Source organism: Stegodyphus dumicola, chromosome 5 (assembly GCF_044657685.1).
Source record: "Stegodyphus dumicola isolate Sdum_Otavi_A_Nest chromosome 5, ASM4465768v1".
NCBI lineage: Eukaryota > Metazoa > Arthropoda > Arachnida > Araneae > Eresidae > Stegodyphus > Stegodyphus dumicola.
The window spans coordinates 36,134,812-36,155,523 of NC_140772.1; the positions used below are offsets into that span (position 1 = coordinate 36,134,812).

Consider the following 20,712-nt stretch of genomic DNA (forward strand, 5'->3'; position numbering starts at 1 on the left):
CTAGTAAATGAAGGAATGGAACTAGATATAATGAAAGAACTTTATATGAACACTGTTCCAAAAATTTTAAGTATATACTATCAGTGTCAGACCTACAGCTATTGAGACCCAGGGCATAAATCTCCTTGGACCCTACCAATTGTAAACATACAAAATGTTAACACAAATATATATAATTAACATTAATGCAATTAAAATTAAATAGGAAAAATGATTTGGAAAAGAAAAAAAATATATGACTAAAGAAAAAACAACTTGCATCTAGCAAGCAAACATATATTTAAAAAAGCTTATTAATCTGCCATATTTTTTGTTTTAAAAATGATTTTAACTTGTCTGTCAGTAAAAGAAAGCTAAAACTGTTTATTGAGAGATCTAACTTCTGGATTTTTTTAATAGCTTCATCAAAATTAATGTGTTTAGCTACCGCATTTCCAATTCAAGGGACTGCTGTACTATTAAAAGTCTTACTTGGCTCAATGTTGATTGAAAATAGCTTTTAATCAACTTCAACTTTGAAAAGCTTCTCTCACAAGAAGCCACTGAAATGCACACTGTCAAAAAAGTCTTAAGTGCTAAATAAAAGATAGGGACTTATTCTTGGAAGTCCATTTCCACAATAAGCTTTTAACATTTTCAATGCAGACTGCTTTTTAGCTTTTTCCTTTTCAACTTTTGCTGCTTAAAGATGACATCTTAACTTTTTAATTTCCAGTAAGGTTTCATTTCTGTCCATCTCAACAAAAGTTTCTGTGAGGCTTGAAATCAACTTCATAAGTTCTTCAGTTTCTAGGATGAAGGTGTAATGATTGAATTCAGTCTCTATACTAATTTAATCTCACTGTGGGCCAGCAGCTAGACCTTATATACCCTGACGAATGGCCGCAATCGCCTGTGAATTTCCACAAAGAATTATTTCTCAAAAATTTTCGAAAGCGCAAGAATGCTCTATAATGAATTGAGCCAAGTATGACTTTTAATAGTACAGAAATCCCTTGAATTGGAAATGCGGTAGCTAAACACATTAATTTTGATGAAGCTATTATAAAAAATCCAGAAGTTAGATCTCTCAATAAACAGTTTTAGCTTTCTTTTATTGACAGACAATTTAAATTCATATAGTACGTGTAAATCATGCTGGACTTTACAGGTTTAATTCTATAACTTTAGACAACACCCTGTCCTGTTCTACGAGACTTGATGACACTCTGCAGGTGTGTTTCATAGTGCTAAAAAGCTAACTCAGTTTAAGTCCTAGATATTTGAGACGTCACCTCTGGGGTTGTCACTGGCACCCTAAAAGGTGGTGTTGCCAAACTGTGCAACATTTCTTAAATCTACAAAAACATTTACTAAACTTGTTTAGTTTATACAGTATTTTAGCACAAGTTTGCCTAGCCATTTTCTGCACATAGAGCATATCTATAACCCATGGGTAGAAGGGTGGAAAACTGCTCGTATCTTATAAATCAGCATCAGCTATATAGTATCAGTTATATAGAAATTATAATAATAATAATAGTTATATAATAATTACAAAAATACTTATATAAAATTATAGCCTCAGTGTTTTCAACATACACTTTTAACTCTTTGAAATCCAGACCCTTCGCTAAGCTGTATCCTCAAAATACCCGAACCGCCCGAAATACTTTTCCAGTTTCACAGCAATTTCCTCTTCTCCCCATCCATTAATGCAGAAAATAGGTGTGAAGATTTCCAATGACATCCTTTGTACTTTCTAACAAAGATTCCATTATCCTTTGACCCCGTTCTTTATAAAACTATTCTGAAGGTCAGATCTACAAGCCTTTCTGGCTTTGTTATGATCACGACTGAGATTTGTTTATTTCCGTTATTTTTATAGGAAGGAATAAATTGTTTAAAAATAAATATAATCCTTAAATTTTTACACTGCTCTTTTATTGCTGTTTAAAGCTTAAAAGCACACTGTACCACAAAAGAATCAACAACGAAATGTCACGATCGTCCAAAAGATAAAAAAACCTCTTAGGACAAGCTGTCTGCAGTAAACTGATACAATGCATTTGGGGAAAGTGCACCTGCTATTGCATACCTTAGGGGAAGGGAAGAAAAGAAGATTACAATCTTGGCCGTTTTTGGGCGGTTCTCGTTGTTTCAATGTAGGGCCGTGTCGGGCGGATTGGATGTGAAGGAGTTAAATATGACACATTTATACAAAGCCATCCCCACCAGGATACAAAGGCCCTGTTTTACATTCCTAGATAGAGATACATATACTTAAAAACTTAAGGTTCTTTGGAGGCTTCGCCGTGGTCTGCACCTCCCTTGGTACACCACTGTGTACTATTGTGAGTTAAATTCATGTCTATTCAGAAATCATTTTGCCTACTTTTTTATATGTAATTTAGCTAAGAACAATAAATAACCAACTCAAAATCTACTCCATTATTATCCTTTCTTAATTCCTGTAGGCACTGAATCTCCTTTTAATAATCTTCCCCCTAAAAAAAGACTATGTGTATGTATCTGTTCCATTGGCAGGGGGAAAAAAATTGTGGTTTTTAAGTAAATAAGTAAAATTACACTAAAGCAAGTTGTTCATTCACAAACCAGAAATAATTTGTCTAATAATTTATTAATAATAAACAGCATTAAAACATGCAGTCACACAACCAAAACTTTTGTTAGAAAATAATTTATAGTAAATGATAAAATCAAATACAAACCTGTTGTGCTGAAAGCTTCAGATGGGATCATAATTTCACCATACATTACATAACCAGTTAAAGTATCCAGGTACCTACTCATCCTTAGTACACTCATCTCGAAACTTCCTGTGAATACGAGCATAAATATTAAAACAAAATGCAATGACTCTTGAATAGTTTTCATCATTTATAAAACCAACAATAAACTTTTTCCCCCATTAAGGAAAGGCCAAGTTTGAAATCACCCAGTTTAAAATATGACTTTCTAACAAAATATTTAGGGGAATAGTTTCTCTTAACAATACATACACATGGAAGGAATCTAAACTCAATACTTAAAATTATTCAATTCTAATATATGTGATTAAATAGAAGCTTTTAATAATATTAATTTTATCAAGTTATCTCAAACTTTCGACCAGAATAAAAACAAGACAAAATGCTGTTTTATATTATAAAAATTTAAACAAATTCGGCTACACTGCAACAAATTCTTTTCAAAATCACTTTAATATTTATAAAAGTATAAAAAAACTGAAGTTAAAATATAAAAATCTTTTGAACTATAAATTATTTTTTCCCACTGTAAAATAACAGCTATGATGTCATCCTCCCAAATCTTGGTTCTAATGGAAGCTAGAGACAACTAAAAATACCACAGCCATGGGAAATAATTATCCTTAATTTTGTCTACTGAGATACTAATAATACTAGTTGTTAATTATAACACATAAAAGACTAATTAAATTTCTCTTCAAATTTGTTCTCACAGATATAATACTAAATAAAAAATAGCATAGCAGTGTGAAATATCCTGTACTTTAATACAAGTACAATATATTAACTATTACATATGTTTAAAATTTAGTATACTCAAATATGTAACTAATTAATATAAATAATTATAAACTATAATACATAAATTTATATAATAATTATTTATAGTGTTAAGAATCAGCTTTTAGTAATTTTATCTCATATAATTAAATTATCTTATACTTTTGACCAGAATAAAAACAATAATCCAATTATACTACTAAGGCTACTAATTAAGGTATATCTTGAAATTTCATATGCTCAAATAAACATGAAGATCTAAATAATATACATTAAAAATTAATTATTATGAATACTACATAATCTCACTTATGAAATGTTACACCAAAAACCTAAAACAATTCCTCTGCAAAGCAAATATTAACTCTTTTCAATGCTTTAAAAAAATTAAGTTTAATAATAATTTTAGTCAAACAAAGTATTTTTGATATTTGGATGCTATTCACTAGCAGGAACTAAGTTGATGTCAAAATATGCCTCCTTGTTATAAACATGTGTTTAATGTCTCATGTGTTCTTTAAGTATGTGACAGATATTTTTGGTACTTGTATGTTACAAAGAAAGAAAATCTCTTGGCACAAAATGCATGGCATGAAAAAATCCCTAAACAGAAAATATTAAAAAAAAAAAAAAAAAAAAGGAAAAAAAAGTAAAATATAACATAGATGAAACACAAAAGTAAATTTTGAACATTTCATGAGCATTTTTGCAAATTCTTCTCGAAAGAATACTCTTCATTTTTCTCACTGCCTTGTAGATCGAAAGCTGATAATATATTTTGCATTTGAAAGAATGATCAAGGCATGCTTTAAGTTTGTTTGCCACACGTGAAATATCTTTCTTGAAAAAAGAGGTTATCGCATGAAGTGGGGCTGATTTTCAGTTGGTGATAAATTTTAATTTAAACAATTAATCGCAAAGGTAAAGATTTTCTTTCATGGTAACATTATAACATACAAGTACTGTATTTTTCTGTTAACCACTACATGTTTAATCTTTCATTATGTTTTGTATTTTTTATTTTATTCAAGAATCTCTAAAATTTAATAATGAAACAAAACTCCCACCCCCCAAATCATAGAACTTTGGCCAAAAATACAGAATGTTTTAACTTCCATAAGATGAAATTATCCTTCATTAATTAAACATGTAATGAAAATACAACATTCAAAAGTGTAAAAACAAATTATAAAAAAGAGAATCTGAATTTGGTTAGAAGTAAGCCAGATCACATTCACAACAGCCATACAGTTTACTAAATTTTGGTGCATCAGTTTTAAAATTAGTCAAATTGTGCCAAGAACTGGTTATGAGAAAATAAACTTTCACAAACTTGAAAATTCTCTCTTAAATATTGCATCACAAAAATACAGAAAGGAAAAAAATCCTCAATTAAAACTTCTGGAAACCAAATCATCACCAAGCTTACTTTCGCATCAACTGAAGTTCCCTTACTGAATAACACTCAAAACCATATATCCTTATAAATTAAATTCAAAGAATTTGAATAATAGTAAATTATGAAAGATAAATAAACAGAAAACAAGAAACTGTTGTATCATAGCATGCAAGCCCGAGTGACTCGGGAGACTAAGATTTGTGCAACTAAAGTATATGACAGCATGTACTGCTTGGCCACCAGCTATATGTGAGGCGTATTTGGAAACTAAGTACCGTTTTGAAAAAAATAGTAAAACAATTTTTTCGAATCCAATTTTATTTTTACATGAAAATACACGTCTTAAACTATTTTTCAACATAGTTTCCGCCAATGATCAAACACTTGTCATAGTGGGTGACCAGTTTTTGTATACCATCGTCAAAGAAACTTCCCGCCAGTTTCGATAACCAGGACTCCACAGCATTTTTCGTGTCATCGTCAGATCCAAAGCGCTTGCCACCAAGCTCGCGCTTCATGTGCAGGAACAAGTGATAGTCGGATGGCGCCAAGTCCGGCTGTACGGCGGGTGATCCAACTGCTCCCAATGAAACTGTCGATTTAATGATTGAGTGACACCAGCAGTATGGGGCCGAGCATTGTCATGGAGCAACGCAATTCCTTTACTGAGCATTCCTCTTCGTTTGTTTTGAATGGCACGCCTTAGTTTTGTTAAAGTCTCACAATATCGTGCCGCATTAATGGTTTCACCTCTGGGAAGAAATTCAGTAAGCAAAACACCTTTCCTATCCCAGAGACAGTGCACATGATTTTTTGTGATGACATTGTCACTTTGAACTTTTGTTTTTTCGGAGAATGAGTGTGTCTCCACTCCATTGATTGTTGTTTCGATTCTGGTGTGAAATGACACACCCAAGTTTCATCACCTGTCACAATTTGGTTTGAAGAGTTTTCTCCCTCATCACTTTACCGTGTGAGAAATGTCAGGGCACTACTAAGTCGCTTTGTTTTGTGAACATCAGTGAGCATTTTTGGAACCCATCGGGAATACAGTTTGTGATAATTGAAGCAGTCAAACACAATTTCGAACAAAACAGTACGTGAAATTTGTGGAAATGCCTCTGAAAGAGTTGTCATTGTGAAGCGTCTGTTCTCATGAATTGCTTCATCAACTTTCCTAACCAAATCATCGGTGACAACAGAAGGCCGACCACTCCGAGCCTCGGCGTGGACATTTGTTCGACCTGCATTAAACATTCTTACCCACTTTCTCACCATTCCATCACTTATCGCTTATTCACCGTAAACTTCTGTCACTTGACGATAAATTTCGGCCGGTTTAACATTCCTTGCATTCAAAAATTTAATCACGGCACAAATCTCACAGTCAGCGGGAGAACTAATTGTCTTAAACATTTTGAATGTGCACAGCAAACTGAAAACAGAACATAGAGCAACCAAAATGGTGACAATTGAAAGTCAGTGAACAAGAAAGACTAGTGCGAATGCGCGAAACGCCTACCACAGCACTGCGACAGTGCTAGAATGAAACGGTACTTAGTTTCCGAATACGCTACGTATTTTCATTAATTTATCATGACAATAAATAAAACAAGAAATAGTCAAATTGTAATTAAAATAATTAGTTTAGACCTTTTTTCAGAAATAAAATGATTACAAGAATAACAAAACTGCTTTTCAAAGTGTTCCAATTATAATTGTTCAATTTTTTAATATTAGACTAATTTTTCAACTTTAATGGAAATACATAAAATATCTTAGTGCATTTTTTTTCTTTCAAAATCCATACATAATTGAAATCTATAACTATAATCTATCTACTGTTAAAATATATTAAAATACAATTAATAACAAACAGCATGAATATTTTTTTATAAATACATTTTCTGTACCTGCTTTGAGTAATAATATCTGGTCATCTTGTGAAAGTTTCATGAAGCCTGGGACCATTTTGGCAAATTCTATGATTTGTTGAATGATGTTTGTAAGCTTCTGAGCACAATCTAACCACATCTGCTCATGATCCTGTAAAATTATAGATCATGTATTAGAATGATTTTGATGGCATGCATTACAGAATTATAACATCCACTGTATATTATCTCCCAACTTTCTTGTTCAAGTACAAAAAGCACCTACGCAGAGGGCAATCTTATTCCATTTTGTAACAACTACAAATACCCATACAAAGCAATGGCTGGTATATGACACTTGTAATTTTTTCCCCCTTCTGTAATTTCAATGTTTCTAATGTTACACTTTTTTCTTTTCTTAATACAAACATGGATTGGTTCCCTTCTCTTTCTCATTCCTTAATATTTATTTTGTGCATTCTTCTTTGGTTCTAAATACATGTCAAACAACTTTAAAGCATTAATTAATTTTACCCTCTTTTCCTTAATACAATACTGAATATATGTTTTCAATTATTTTAAGTTAATTGGTTCAAAATAAAGTCAAAATATTGTTTCTTTACTAGACTAAATAAAAAATAATTATTATTTAAACAAATATCAAAGTAATCCAGCATAAATCCAGCATTTAATATGCCTCAGTTTGAATTCAGCAATAAAAAATATATTTTAGTGAAACTGATTACAAGATTTATTTAACAATCATTTTATTGGAGGTCAACTTATCAAACAAAAAATTAAGATGGAGTTGAAAAATAAGCTTCAGCCAAAACAACTACTGAATATTAATATTTAAGCAATAGTTGATTTAAAAAGCTTACAATTTTACTTAGTATGTGCTATATATTAATAACATTACATATACATATATCCACTGGGATAAAGTTCATGAATTTTTAGAAAATTTTTGAAAAATTTAGGACTTGTCATGGCATTCACATGAAAACACTAACAGAAGAAAATTCATCAATCTAAGAAAATAATAATATTATTTAAACTCTCAGATGCATTTTACAAAATATTAATGTGAGCTTAACTATTTTAAGATGATATTAGATGGCAGAATTGCTATTTTGCTGTAGCTTGCTGATACATATCATAGGCTGCTAGCCATATAAAAGTCAATAAGTATACTAATTTTAAAAAATATTAAATTCATTCATAATTCATATGACATCAAATATTTGTTTCTACATTGAAAAATTCTGCTTCCATAATAGAAAGCTATTGTTATCTTGTCTTAAGTTTCTATTACTCTTAATTTCTAAAATACTGCAACTAAAAGTCAAGGGAAATTATCTTATAAATTTGGAATTCAGCCAGGAAAAACCCCTTTACAGTTTTAGATAAAATTTTATATAATATATAAATCTACTGTATGTTAATATTCCAGTGTTCATATTATTATATCTTATATTATTCCAATGTTTGTGTTAATATTTTCAAATGGATCTATATGCGCACGATGATTATTCAGGCAATACTAAAAATAAAAATACATTACCTCTCTCTCTATGTATAGTATAAAAGTATAAAATATAAAAAACCATGACTAAAAAAATTTTCGCAAAAGACCTATAAATTTCTGATGTAAAATGTAAGTACAGCCTCCTTCAACATCTGCATTGATGTATACTTTCCTTCCCTGCCTTGCACACATCCTCTTTTGCTGCCTAAACTTTCTTGCTAAATAAATCTCTTTGTTTAACTGCATTCTTCCACTGTTCTAGAATGTGACTGCATACATAGTCGTGAGGTGGCCGTTGCACCAACAATCATGTGTGAAGCATATATTGTATCTTCAGAAATTCTTTATTCAATAACAAAACCACGTTGAATTTGGCCTCATCTGTCTGCAAGTTTATCTTTCCATCTACACAACATTTTCAAACTATCCTCCATGATGCATCTTATTTGTGTGCGAGTTACTTATCTCTGCAACATTTCGGCCATGACTAAAAAGTGAACTAGTTTAACATTCCGAAAAATTCACATATATATGTCTTTACTTTAATAAAACATCATAAAAATGATCTCATACCTGCATTAATACTGTTTTTACTACTTTCTTAAAAATATATGTATTACGAAATTTTCCTGTTTTTTAGAAACAGATATTTAAATACATAAATTCAGGTTTTTCATACTCAGCTAACAATATCTGAGTTGCAAAACAAATTTCTATGGCAAGACTATTCAATTTTCCTTTATAAGTTAAAAACTTTTGGTTTCAAAAGAGTAAATAGTTGATGAAATATTTAGTTAAAAGATGAAAGTGAACCATACATGAGACTTTCTGAAGAAATGCTAGAGTAACGGTTCAACAAATAAAAAAAATAATAATCATCGGCAACAAAAATGCGTATTTTAAACAGACAGATAAAATAATTATTTTGGGACATGTTCATAATGAATAAGCCAAATAGAAACTGCTAAATGAACAGATTAGACAAGTAAATAATTCAAGAAAAATATGTTGACTGGATCACTTAAAATGTAAGTATTTATTCCATCAACAAAACTGTTCTATTCACACATAATTACTAAACACAAAATGAGATGAAAGCTTCATGATACAGTCTTTTCCTTATTTAATATATCTGTGCTTAAATTAGAAAGAACAAGTAGGACATTTTGTCCTGCATCTTACCATGCCTTTATAGCAGAGTATGGAAGTGACATCATGGGGCTTCCTCATGATTTCAGCAACCTGCTCTGTGGTATAGAGACATGTTCTTGTGTGCGCCTCAGTTAGTGTCTTTGTCAAGAGTTCTGGAGAATGAAAAAAATAAATACAAAAATATTAATAAAAGCAAAAAATTTACGTAGATACTTTAATACGTATTTTTCCCAAAATAATATTCATATCAATAATATTACTTTATAATTTTTTTAAATAATAATTGTTATCATTACTATTCTCCTGACCTCTAAATAAACTGCTCAGATCAGGTCTACAGATTAACAACAGGCAAGATGAAGTCAATGCCTGTCATTGGTCTAAGAGATTTTTATTTTATTTTTACCATTAAGATTACAATATTGTTGCAAAATTTCACAAAAATTCAAAAATGTGAGTAAAGTCCATTAAACAGAGTGCTTCAGTTAAGAAATTTACCCTAGAAACAAGCATCTGCATTTATGTTACTACAAATAGTAAATACTTTGATTCAAATATTAATTAAATTATATTTATAAAATTTAATTTAATTTAGTCATGTAATAAAAATAATAAAATTACAAAAATTATCAAGAAGTGTAATCCAACAAATTTTTCATACTTTTCAATTCAAAAATATCAAAATTTATTTCTTGTTTATTCTTTTCATGAATTTTGTTCTACAGCGATAAGCAGTTAAGTAAAAACCAGTCTGGAAAAATTCTGTCTTTCGCTTCAAATATACTTAGTTTCCCTGCTTCCAAATAACTTCTAAATCATCACAAGCATCCAAAGAAGAGTGGGGAAGTTTTGTTCTTCAGTAGTGCTCCCTGAATTTGGAAATTCCTGTGGTTACTTCTTCAGTATCACTGATTGCTAGCAGTTGCTTTGATGGAGGAGGAGGAAAATATTCTCCACAGTGAAAACTGAAGTTCTTTATTTCTAGCACTCTGGCTAATCACATACACAAAATATTTGAGGACATTGAGTGTACTTGGGAACACCATAGCATGATGACTGAATCAAGGATAAGGTTCCTGCAAGCTTAGGGAACGAAGGTTTTGCATACTTGATTCCATATACTTAGTTCTTAATTTATAAAAATCAATATTTATTTTACTTAATCAATATTTTTCTCCATTCCTATATATCTGTATTTTAACAAATTTCTCCCCACCTGTTCTTTCCTCCTAAAATGCACAATAAAAAAAGTTCAAAAGTAACAATTGAATTTTAAAATAACTCAAATTGAAGTAGCATATTTCCTCATATTTTGGTGTTATTTAAGGAAATATAAATTTCAGTGCGCTTAATAATAAAATATACTTTGATAAGAGGTAACGGATTTTTCTTGCTTTCACTGCTTAAGAAAAATAAATATTAGTTATTCTACATTTATAAAATTCCACAAAAGCACAGAAATTCCTTTTCACTAATAACTGTGCTCCACATACCCAAAATGCATTTTGATAGTTTACATAAAAAATATTTAGTGATTTAAGGTATTTAATGTATAAATGTACATGCTGCATAATTAAATATTTTTGTCAACAATTTAACAAGAGATAATTTAGAATTTCTGACACCACGAAATCAACAATTCTTCTACAATACCTCATTACAAGTAATTTGAGTAAAGTTTCAAGAGAATTATTTTCTTTTACAATCATTCAGTAGAAACATCATGATGTTTCTAGAAAACTGTTGCCAAATAAGTACACATGCAATCTTATAGTCACAATTAAACACTTAATTTTTCCATATGCACACAAGATATGAACAAATACGAATTTTGGTACAAGAGTAATCTTACACTCAACACAAAATAACATTTAATTTCATATAAATCTGACCAAAAATACCAACCTAAATGAGAATTTGTTGTCATAGGCCCAGGTGGAACAACTGCTATGAGAAGACTGCTTGCATCAGGTATTGGTTCTAGCTGCTGCTGCTGGTCAAATGTTGTGCTGTCAACAAAATCAGTGCTGCCGAGATCAAACTGTATTGCTTGGGGTGTGTACGTGTAACCATTTGTGGTAAATGTGTTAAGATCACCATTATAATTGTACCTAGAAAAAAGCAAACATTTCCAGATGTGTATTAAAGAAATTCAATATTTTCAAATGAAAAAAGAATACAACATACTATATTAGAGTAACTTTAAACATTTATCTGTTTCATTAGCAACAGTCACTATATTAGTCACTATATTAGTGAAATAATGTCAAGCATGTTATCTTCAAGACAGCATTCCTTCAAGCAATAACATGTAAAGCGTATATGCAGAATAATAAGTTTACAAATAACGCAGTTATTAACAGCCAATACAATACTTTTCTTCTTTCCTAGGAAAAATAACATTATTAAGCCTTTACACATTGGAGTCCCTGTAATATAACACTATGCTTCTCTAAAACTTAGATCACCACTTCCTATAGTCACTAAATACAATATATATGTTAATCTCTACTCAAATGGTGATATAAATGTCATAGAGGCATAGTCATAAATCATAAAATGTGGGAGTTCCGTTCACACCTGTGAGACAGGGTCTAAACTGTAGCAAATTAGAGACGCTAAATTTGTGCATGCATGGATTGTGTCTACAGCTTTCCCGCTCAGTAGGTTTCACACTTTCGCTCTGATAAGTCGACTCTTACACTAAGTTGGCATAAGGTTGAAACTTCGAACTTTATGCCAAAACCCCTAAACTAGTTTTTGTGAAGTAGCAAGGTCTGGCTACCTAGGAACGAAGCTTGGCTTAAACTAGTTATGACATTTATATCACCATCTGAATGGAACATTAAGGAAAAAAGTAGCTTTAGCAAAAAATTACAACGAAATGTTCTTTACCTAAACTGAAAAGCAAGTTAACTTAAGATGACATTGAAAAACAGCAATGATAAACTTTAGTTCAGAGTAACTAACTTTAACATGGAATATTACTTCGAGCCAGGGTCAAAATTTTGAATTGGCTGAGAATAAATTACAAAAACAGTTAGCATGTAAAGGATTGGTTCACTTGTTTCATATGAGATATTTTCAAGAAGTAGGAACCTGGTATTTCCATAATACAACTGTAATGTATGAAATCTGTGCAAACAAATTAAGAACAAAATTCTTTAAGACTGCAAATATATATCTTATGTGAGATCATACAATGAACAAGGTCAACAATATGCAAGATGCAGATAAGTCTGTTGAGATACTTTTGAATATAATCAATATCTAGTAAATTCAGTTCTTGAGGAAACACAAGAATATCTCTTTGCCTAAATTTAAAATACGAGGGCTATCCAGAAAGTAGATTACGTTTTGGAATAAAAAAATAAACAAAGTATAGGAAACAAATTTTATTATATACAGATGAAAGCCACACTCAAATACTACTTTTCTACATAGTCACCATACAAATTAAGGCATTTATCGTAGCGATGTACGAGCTTGGAAATTCCTTCGTCGAAAAATTCGGCCGCCTGCGCCTTCAACCACTTCGTTACCTCTTCTTGCCTTCCATCTTGCACAAAACTTGTGGTAACCAAGCTTTTCGCTGATGATTTCGTGCAACAAACTTCGCGAAATTTGTGGAAAACTCAAAGAAAGTTCCGTTATTGTGAAATTTCGATTTTCACGGACTTTAGCATCGACTTTTTCGAGAAGTTCGGCGGTCACTATGCTGGGTCTCCCACTTCGATCTTCGTCGTGAACATTGGTTCGGCCATTTTGAAATCTTATGACCCACTGACGCACTCCACCTTCAGTGATAATGTTGTCCCCATACACTTCACGAAGCTGCCGATAGATTTCTATCGGTTTACAGTTTTTTGCAGTCAGAAACCTTATTACTGAGCGCACCTCGCAGCTCGCGGGATTTTCAATTAACGCAGACATTTCAAACCGTCACAGTATCTGAACGGAGCACAGCACGAACCTCTCACTAGCACGGCTAGATGCAGACTGAGCTGCGCAACGCTCTGACCCCAAGATGGCCGCGCTAGCCCCGCCCCTAGCGGACACAGACGGAAACGTAATCTACTTCCTGGATGGCCCTCGTAGCTTTGCATGAAATATAATGAAAATAACATGCAATGAGGGTCAAAAAACAAAAAGATCAGCCTGTAATAAAAGTATCTTCAACAGCATAAAGCAATTTCATACATGTTACTTTTCTACTCTCTGGGTAAGTTTCTGGCATAATTATTCAATAAAACTTTCTTTTTGAAACTGATATGTTTTTAGTTAACACCGAAAAAAGATCCCCCCCCCGGAAATAAATTTTGATATGATACTGTAGCAATGAGACCTTGTGACCACCTATGTGCAAGAGACCTTGGTGGCTTTGGGTATTGTAGACGCTTGCTCATATCGCCATTGATTAGCACCATGAGAAGCGAGTTTTGCATGCCCTCGAAGATGTTAATGACCTTGGGATTTGATCTTAGGTCTGTTTCAATCGAGTCAAATTCTCTATCACTAGTGTAAAATAGCTTTCATACGCTAGGTTTAAGAATTCTTTCTGACTTTTTCAAATTTGTGAGCTGGCTCTCGAGATCGCCACATGCAAGTTTTACAAAAGAAGACGTGACTTTTTTAATATGATTTTTATATGCTAAAATAAAAGACATTGATTTTGATATGATAACATAAAAGACAGAAGTGAAATTTTTATGCTTCATCATGTTCAGAAAATTTTAGTTGCTTAAGGATAACAACACACCATTTGAATTTCAACTGACAAAGCATACAGGCCATTCATGAAAGCTCCCAAATTTACTGCATTCTTTATCCATCATGTGAATTAGTTTAGATATACATGTTACAATATTCAGCGATATGTTTTATGCCTGTGTAGCACTATAAACAATGCTTCATTTTTTATCAAGTTTGCAGACAAAATTTAAAATTCAACAGAACACTGTTGAAAAGAAGAAGAAAATGTATTTATTTAAAATTGTTTATAAAGAAATTATAATTATTTACTGGTTATAATGTGTCTAGTACACTTAATTTTTACAATCAATTGGATCGCTATGAGTGGGTCTGTCACGAGAAAGACACTCGAAACTAGTGCTCATACCAACTCCATTGAAGGCACATTAAGCATGAGTTTTACATGTGGCATCTTCGCCAGTTGTTGAATGAAATCTTTTATTCCTACTTTGTGGAGTTTTTGTGGCACTGCCAATACTGGGATCAGAAGAAAGATGATCAATTCCGGGACTACATGATGATTTGCATTATGCATGTGCAGCAGTCATCCGATGCTGACGATGAGACATGACTGTGAATACACAAGGTGAATACTTTTGTTGTTTTTGTAACATATGTTTTCAGCATTGTTTTGGATGACAGCCGTCTTCGAAACATTGCTTTTTGATGTCATAAAAATCATCAAAAATATCAAGGGGCACCCTATTGTAAACTTTTACTGTGAATTCTTGCTCTGGCACTATACTGCAATATCTATGCCAACCATTTCCAGATTTAAAGGACTGGATTACATTATAATAGTTCATAACAAAGCATATAAGGGGTATCAGCCTACATAAAAGGAAGGTATACCCTCAGTGAAGGACTTTACAAGGGAAACTGGCTCATATTAACATTACAGATACAGAACACTAAGAAAACACCCATGCAACCAGCTCATTTGTTGGATCTGAACCAGGTCGAACTATCAAAGTTCTACTCAGTCTCTAAAAGAACTGAAGTTGCATAATGCCAAGGCTACAATGTGCAAGTATGGGCCAAAGTGGATTCCAGGATAACCATGTGCCATAGGTAAAGTCACAGACACAGATTTTAGTGTACCCCAGCATTTAATATTCACTTTGTATAAGTGTCATTTAATTTTTTATTGTAAAATATATATATATATATATATATATATATTGTTCCATTTCTAGCCATCCATCTTTCTGGAGACAAATCTTTACAAATTTTCAACTTTAATTATATTCTCTCAATTTTTTTATATTTTTTGCTTACTCTTCAATTGCATCAGCTGTGCACTTTTACTAAGCAGCCTTAATACTCTTTCTCATACATAAAATTAATAACGTAGTACGTACAAAACTTTGAATTCATTTATGATTCTTTTTTATGGGGAACATTTCTTTTATTCTCCTTAAAAATTTGTCAGCATTGATATGCCCTCCCTTTCAGAATTACAGATTTATTTGCAGTTTAAATTAACATATTTTTAGCCAAGCATTACATTCTTTAAAGCATATAGAGTAGGGGCTCTCATTCAGGGAAGAATTCCCTCTAGGGGGAATATGAATTTAATAATTTCACAGGAAGGAATGTGGTTAGCCTTTTAGTTACCTGTTAAATATTTAGCTTTATTTTAAGAACATAGAAACACTTATTCAAGTTTTGGTATTTAACATTTCCTACACTACTTCTTGTTTAATTTATAAAACACACTAAAAATAATATAACTAAATGTACATGCATTTTTTTTAGTTTTATAATTGGGATGGGGATGATCATCTAGCAATAGTAAAAGTGATGCATGGAGCAAAAAAAGTTGAGAACCCTTAATACATATACAGTCAAAAGTCGTTAATTCGGACACCCATAATTCGGAATGATCTATAATCCGGACCTCAAAGCTAAAAACTTTCTGCGCATGCGCCGCGTTGGAACATGCGCACAGACCTTTTACGCGTGTGCGTAAGGCCTTGACTACTGCGCATATGCGTGTGCGCTAGTGCAGAATACGTTTTAGCCTGCGCGTTTAATGTATAACGGACGGTGTAAGCTAAAATTATCTAATTATCTATTTCACTTAATGTTAATGATTGCGTTGTTCCTTAATCTTCAAATTGGATCCCGCTTATTATTTTTTGCAGACTGTAAGAGCAATTTTATAAAAGTAAACTTGAACTTTCGATTATGTCAAATAGAATTTCCGATGCTGGAACTTCCAAAGGATCTACAAAACGAAAGTATGTTTCCATGTCCAACAAACAAAAAGTGGAATTGCTGCAAAAAATGGATAAAGACATGAAGAATGTGACAGAGAGGTTAGTGAAAACGAAAAAATTTCGATTGACAAGTTAGTCGGTATTCTCGTCACAGCAATTAACGGGACTTGAACAGTGAACTTTGTAACTGAACAAGAAATTATGTCTGTTTATAGAATTAAAGAGAAAGTATTATCACATAAAATGAAGCAACTTAAACAACTTACATTGAAAGAAATGTTTAATAAAGTAAACAAATAAATATTAAGGTTTTTTTTTTTTTGTGTAAATTTTGATACCCTTTAGATCATAATTGTTCTTTATTTCATAAATTACGGTTTCATATTTTTAATTTTAGAATTTCTGCATGCCATCTTACGAGATTTAAACTGATGATCTATAATCCGGAAAAATCGATAATCCGGAATCGCCGAAGTCCCGACGAGTCCGGATTAACGACTTTTGACTGTAAAACCCAAATATATCAAGCATTGACACAGCACAGGAAATGAAGATACTGACCCGCTGTTGATGTAGGAGACATGCTGATTGGATGAGGACGGCTGCTGCTGATGGTCGAAAACAGAACTGTCTGGAGAAGTCTCTGTGGGCTGTGGCGTCGAGTGGGACGGTGCCGTACCTTGAGGACGGACTAGTTGCGCTCGATGAAACCGAACTTCGTCTTCTACTTTTTCTCGCTGTTTTTTTGACATTCGACCGAACTTGACAGCTGAAATTTTTTTTTATTTATGCGTTAAAATAGATCAGGATAACAAAATAAGAAAATATGGATATTACAGATACTTGAACTGAATGTTGGAGATTTTTCAATAGTCGGAGAACTTTCAAGTTAAAAAATTTTTGGTTCAGCCAGTCTATATCTCAGTATGCTGCACAAGGGAAACCCAATAAACAGTTTCATTTTTTTTGACATAGAATATATATTGAAATCTTCATTCAAGTTAACATGTTAAAAAATACCATATTAAACTAGAATGTTCATAATCTTGTGCAACATATTAGTGCTTTATTTAAAATAAAAAAACTACAATTTTAAAATATAAACAATATATTTTTCCCTTTAACAACTGAATAATTAGACAGGATAAATAATGCATTTTCAGACAGCAGATTTTTATGAGTTCATTTTCTCATTTGCATATACAGACAGTCAAACTTTCATAAGACAAAACTGAAGAAAAGGAGAAAAAAAGATTTCAGCAATCAAAAATTCAACTTATATGGGAATATTAATTCTGGTTTTGAGTTCTACCTATTGACATTTAGTTCAATTTACAAAAAACTTTTATTTTTCAAAATTGGAGTAATGCCTTATTTAAGTATGTTTAAATTTTCAGCACGCAAAGTTTACGACAAATTTGATTTTTATTGCACATTTTTCGCATATCGCAGCTGAGATATCTGGAAGTCATTTCTATTCCTCCTTTCAACCTTTCCCCACATCATGGAATGCACCAATAGGAAGTCATATGCCCCCTTTTTTTAACTGGGCTTTTGTGCTATGTGACAGCTTCTTCGTAAAAGTTACGACATGCCCGTGGGTGAAATTTCGAAAACTATTTTTTTATTTTGTTTTATTAATTGACATGTATTATTTTAATTTGGATAAATTTGACTCTATATTGGTTTTCATGGCAAAAACAATATCTGCAAAAAGCTAATTTTGCTTGCAGTTTTCAAGAATTATCTGATGAAGAAAAAGAAGAAGTATCCAAACTGCTCATAAAATGAATAATAAAATGAATAGTGTGAAAGTGTTACCTGGTCAAAAACCCCATGCCAGGGATATAGAGAATGAAATAGGATCATTTTTGAAAATAATTGATATAAATATGCTTGATGAAATTTTTGAATGAACAGATAAATATATAAGTTTGCCAAAAGGCAAATACTCAAGAGACAGAGACTGCATTGTTATCTCAAGAGTGGAAATGATGGCATAATTTGGATTGTTATATATATGCTAGGAATAAAAAAGGGACAGCACATAAATGTAAAAGAATTGTTCTGAAGTGATGGCATTGGAACTAAAATAACAAGAGCTGTGATGAGCTACAAGAGAGTTTTATTTCTGACAAATTGTTTCGATTCATTGATAAATCAGTTCGATTCATTGATAATACAGGACAGATGAATATTAAAACTAGCTTGGATTTTAAAATATAGTTACTAAAGAATAAATTTTTAATTTTTATAATGAAATAAATCATTGCCTTTCCAACTGATTAATATAAATATTTAAAAATAATTTACTTTCCTTTGAATGCGGCATCACTTGTATTTTGCAATAATAAGGTTAATATTTCATTTCTTAAGAAATTTTTTATCAATATTCATCCATTTCTGTTGTTTTTCGTGCCAAAAACGGCAAAATAACATATGTTGTAACAAATGTGAAGAGCGCATGCTGGAAGGTCAAAAGAAAATCATGTTTTAATGGTGATCACTATGTATACGACTCAGATCTCAATCGTCTCTGAGGCATCTTTGTGCAACAGCAATATTAATTCATTAAAAGGCCTTTTAAAATGCTGCTGCAGAGGAAAAGGAGTACAAAACTTTCCGATTCTTTTTAACAAGGTATTCAGATTCAAAATGGGGAGCAGCAACACAAAATGGTATCATTTGCACTAGAGTCACAGCTCTCCAAATATAATCATGAACAGAAAGGCATTTGTGTTGTTATGAGACTACAAAAAATTTGTCAAAATATAAACAGATCCAATATGCACACAATCCTTATGCAATATCTGCTTATGTTAAGATAGCACTGACACTTCAAAAGCCATAGGAAGGGTCTAATAATTAGTTGAACGGAAGTAACAAACGTAACTTCTGGCTAATCCAAAACTATTCATGAGACAACGCATAGTCTGCACATTATTCTAAGGATATCTTCCACTAAAGCCACTAGATTAGAAAAAACATTAAAAAAAAAAGGGGGGGAAAGAAAAGTAGGAAGTTATTTATCATGATACGTTTCTTTCATGTTGCAAATATATTTTTAAATCATGGTTAATTTCAGTAATCAGTTCAATGAACATTTTCAATAAAGGCTACTTTGAATCTCTGTCAAATAAAGTGGAATTTAGGTGAGATGCATTTTGTACTTTATTCTAGGAAAAACCACAGAATACTATTTTTAAAAACCATCACATTCGACTTCATGCTTTGAAAACTGTGAAGAAAACTTTATAGTTTTTGATAAAAAGCATTATTTTAATAAAATTTATTAAAAATTTGAACAAATTTTTCAGAAAATTTGAAAAATAAAATTAGTTTGCATGTAAATACTTAAACTAATATAAAGCATAATTAATGGCTACCTATTTTTATATTCCTTTCACATAACATTACAGGTACTGTCTAATTTGTATAAACCAACATCTGGAATAAGAAATAGAGATATACATGCAAACAAACTGCAATTTAATTAAAATACTGTACATTAAAATATCTTACTTAAGCTGCTACACATATACTTGTCAAATATATTAAAAAATAGAGGGGGGCAAGAAAGAGCTAATAAATATCATATAAGAAATATTCAGAACCACAAAACTTAAAAAAATTACATTGCAATTTAGCTAACATGCATATAAGTTATATTAAAGCAATACTGCAAATACATTCTTACCATCCCTTGACATTCCAAGAGCAAGACATTTTTGTAACCTGCAATACTGGCATCTGTTCCTGTTCACCCTATCTACAACACAGTTTTTCTGTCTGGGACATTGGTAATTTACAACACTCGACTGACTTCTTCGAAAGAAACCCTAAAGCAAAAGAGGAAACTTTTTTTTTAAATGATTTTAATGGAAGACACTTTAAAAGATTTTTAAGAGCAGAAATCATGTTATAAATATTAAAAGGTACTAATTTATTTTGAATAATTTTTGTATTTATTATTACAATAGCTTTATAGTTTAGCTGATACAAAAATATATCATAAATATGTATATTACATCACAATTAGTGCTTGTTATTAAAAAATTTCCATAATCATGATTTAACAAATTATTTCATTTACCCTGTATGCAATATCTAGTTTAGTTGTATTGTAGTATATACATATCGTATTATTGTATGTATTGTTATACATTTTGCTGTTAGTTTTGGATACAAAATTGGATACAAAAGCATGAGCTGTCAAAGTATATTAACCACAAAATTAAGATAAATTATATATATA

At 31.5% G+C, this 20,712-nt stretch overlaps 1 protein-coding gene across 2 annotated transcripts in view; it reads right to left on the reverse strand.

Moving 5' to 3' along the window:
- The window catches only part of LOC118194373 (putative nuclear hormone receptor HR3), a 147,180-nt gene that overhangs the window by 13,006 nt on the left and 113,462 nt on the right, over positions 1–20,712 (reverse strand). Inside the window, exons 1-7 of one of the 2 annotated variants that reach the window (XM_035365524.2) lie at positions 20,155–20,290; positions 19,844–19,904; positions 17,019–17,226; positions 11,389–11,594; positions 9,514–9,635; positions 6,843–6,975; positions 2,712–2,819 (exon numbers count right to left, since the gene is read on the reverse strand). In XM_035365524.2, coding sequence (XP_035221415.1) covers positions 2,712–2,819; positions 6,843–6,975; positions 9,514–9,635; positions 11,389–11,594; positions 17,019–17,226; positions 19,844–19,871 — 805 coding nt within the window. In that variant the 5' untranslated portion in view covers positions 19,872–19,904; positions 20,155–20,290. Of the gene's footprint in view, positions 1–2,711; positions 2,820–6,842; positions 6,976–9,513; positions 9,636–11,388; positions 11,595–17,018; positions 17,227–19,843; positions 19,905–20,154; positions 20,297–20,712 lie in introns of those variants that run through there. The other variant, XM_035365523.2, reaches the window with a different exon arrangement.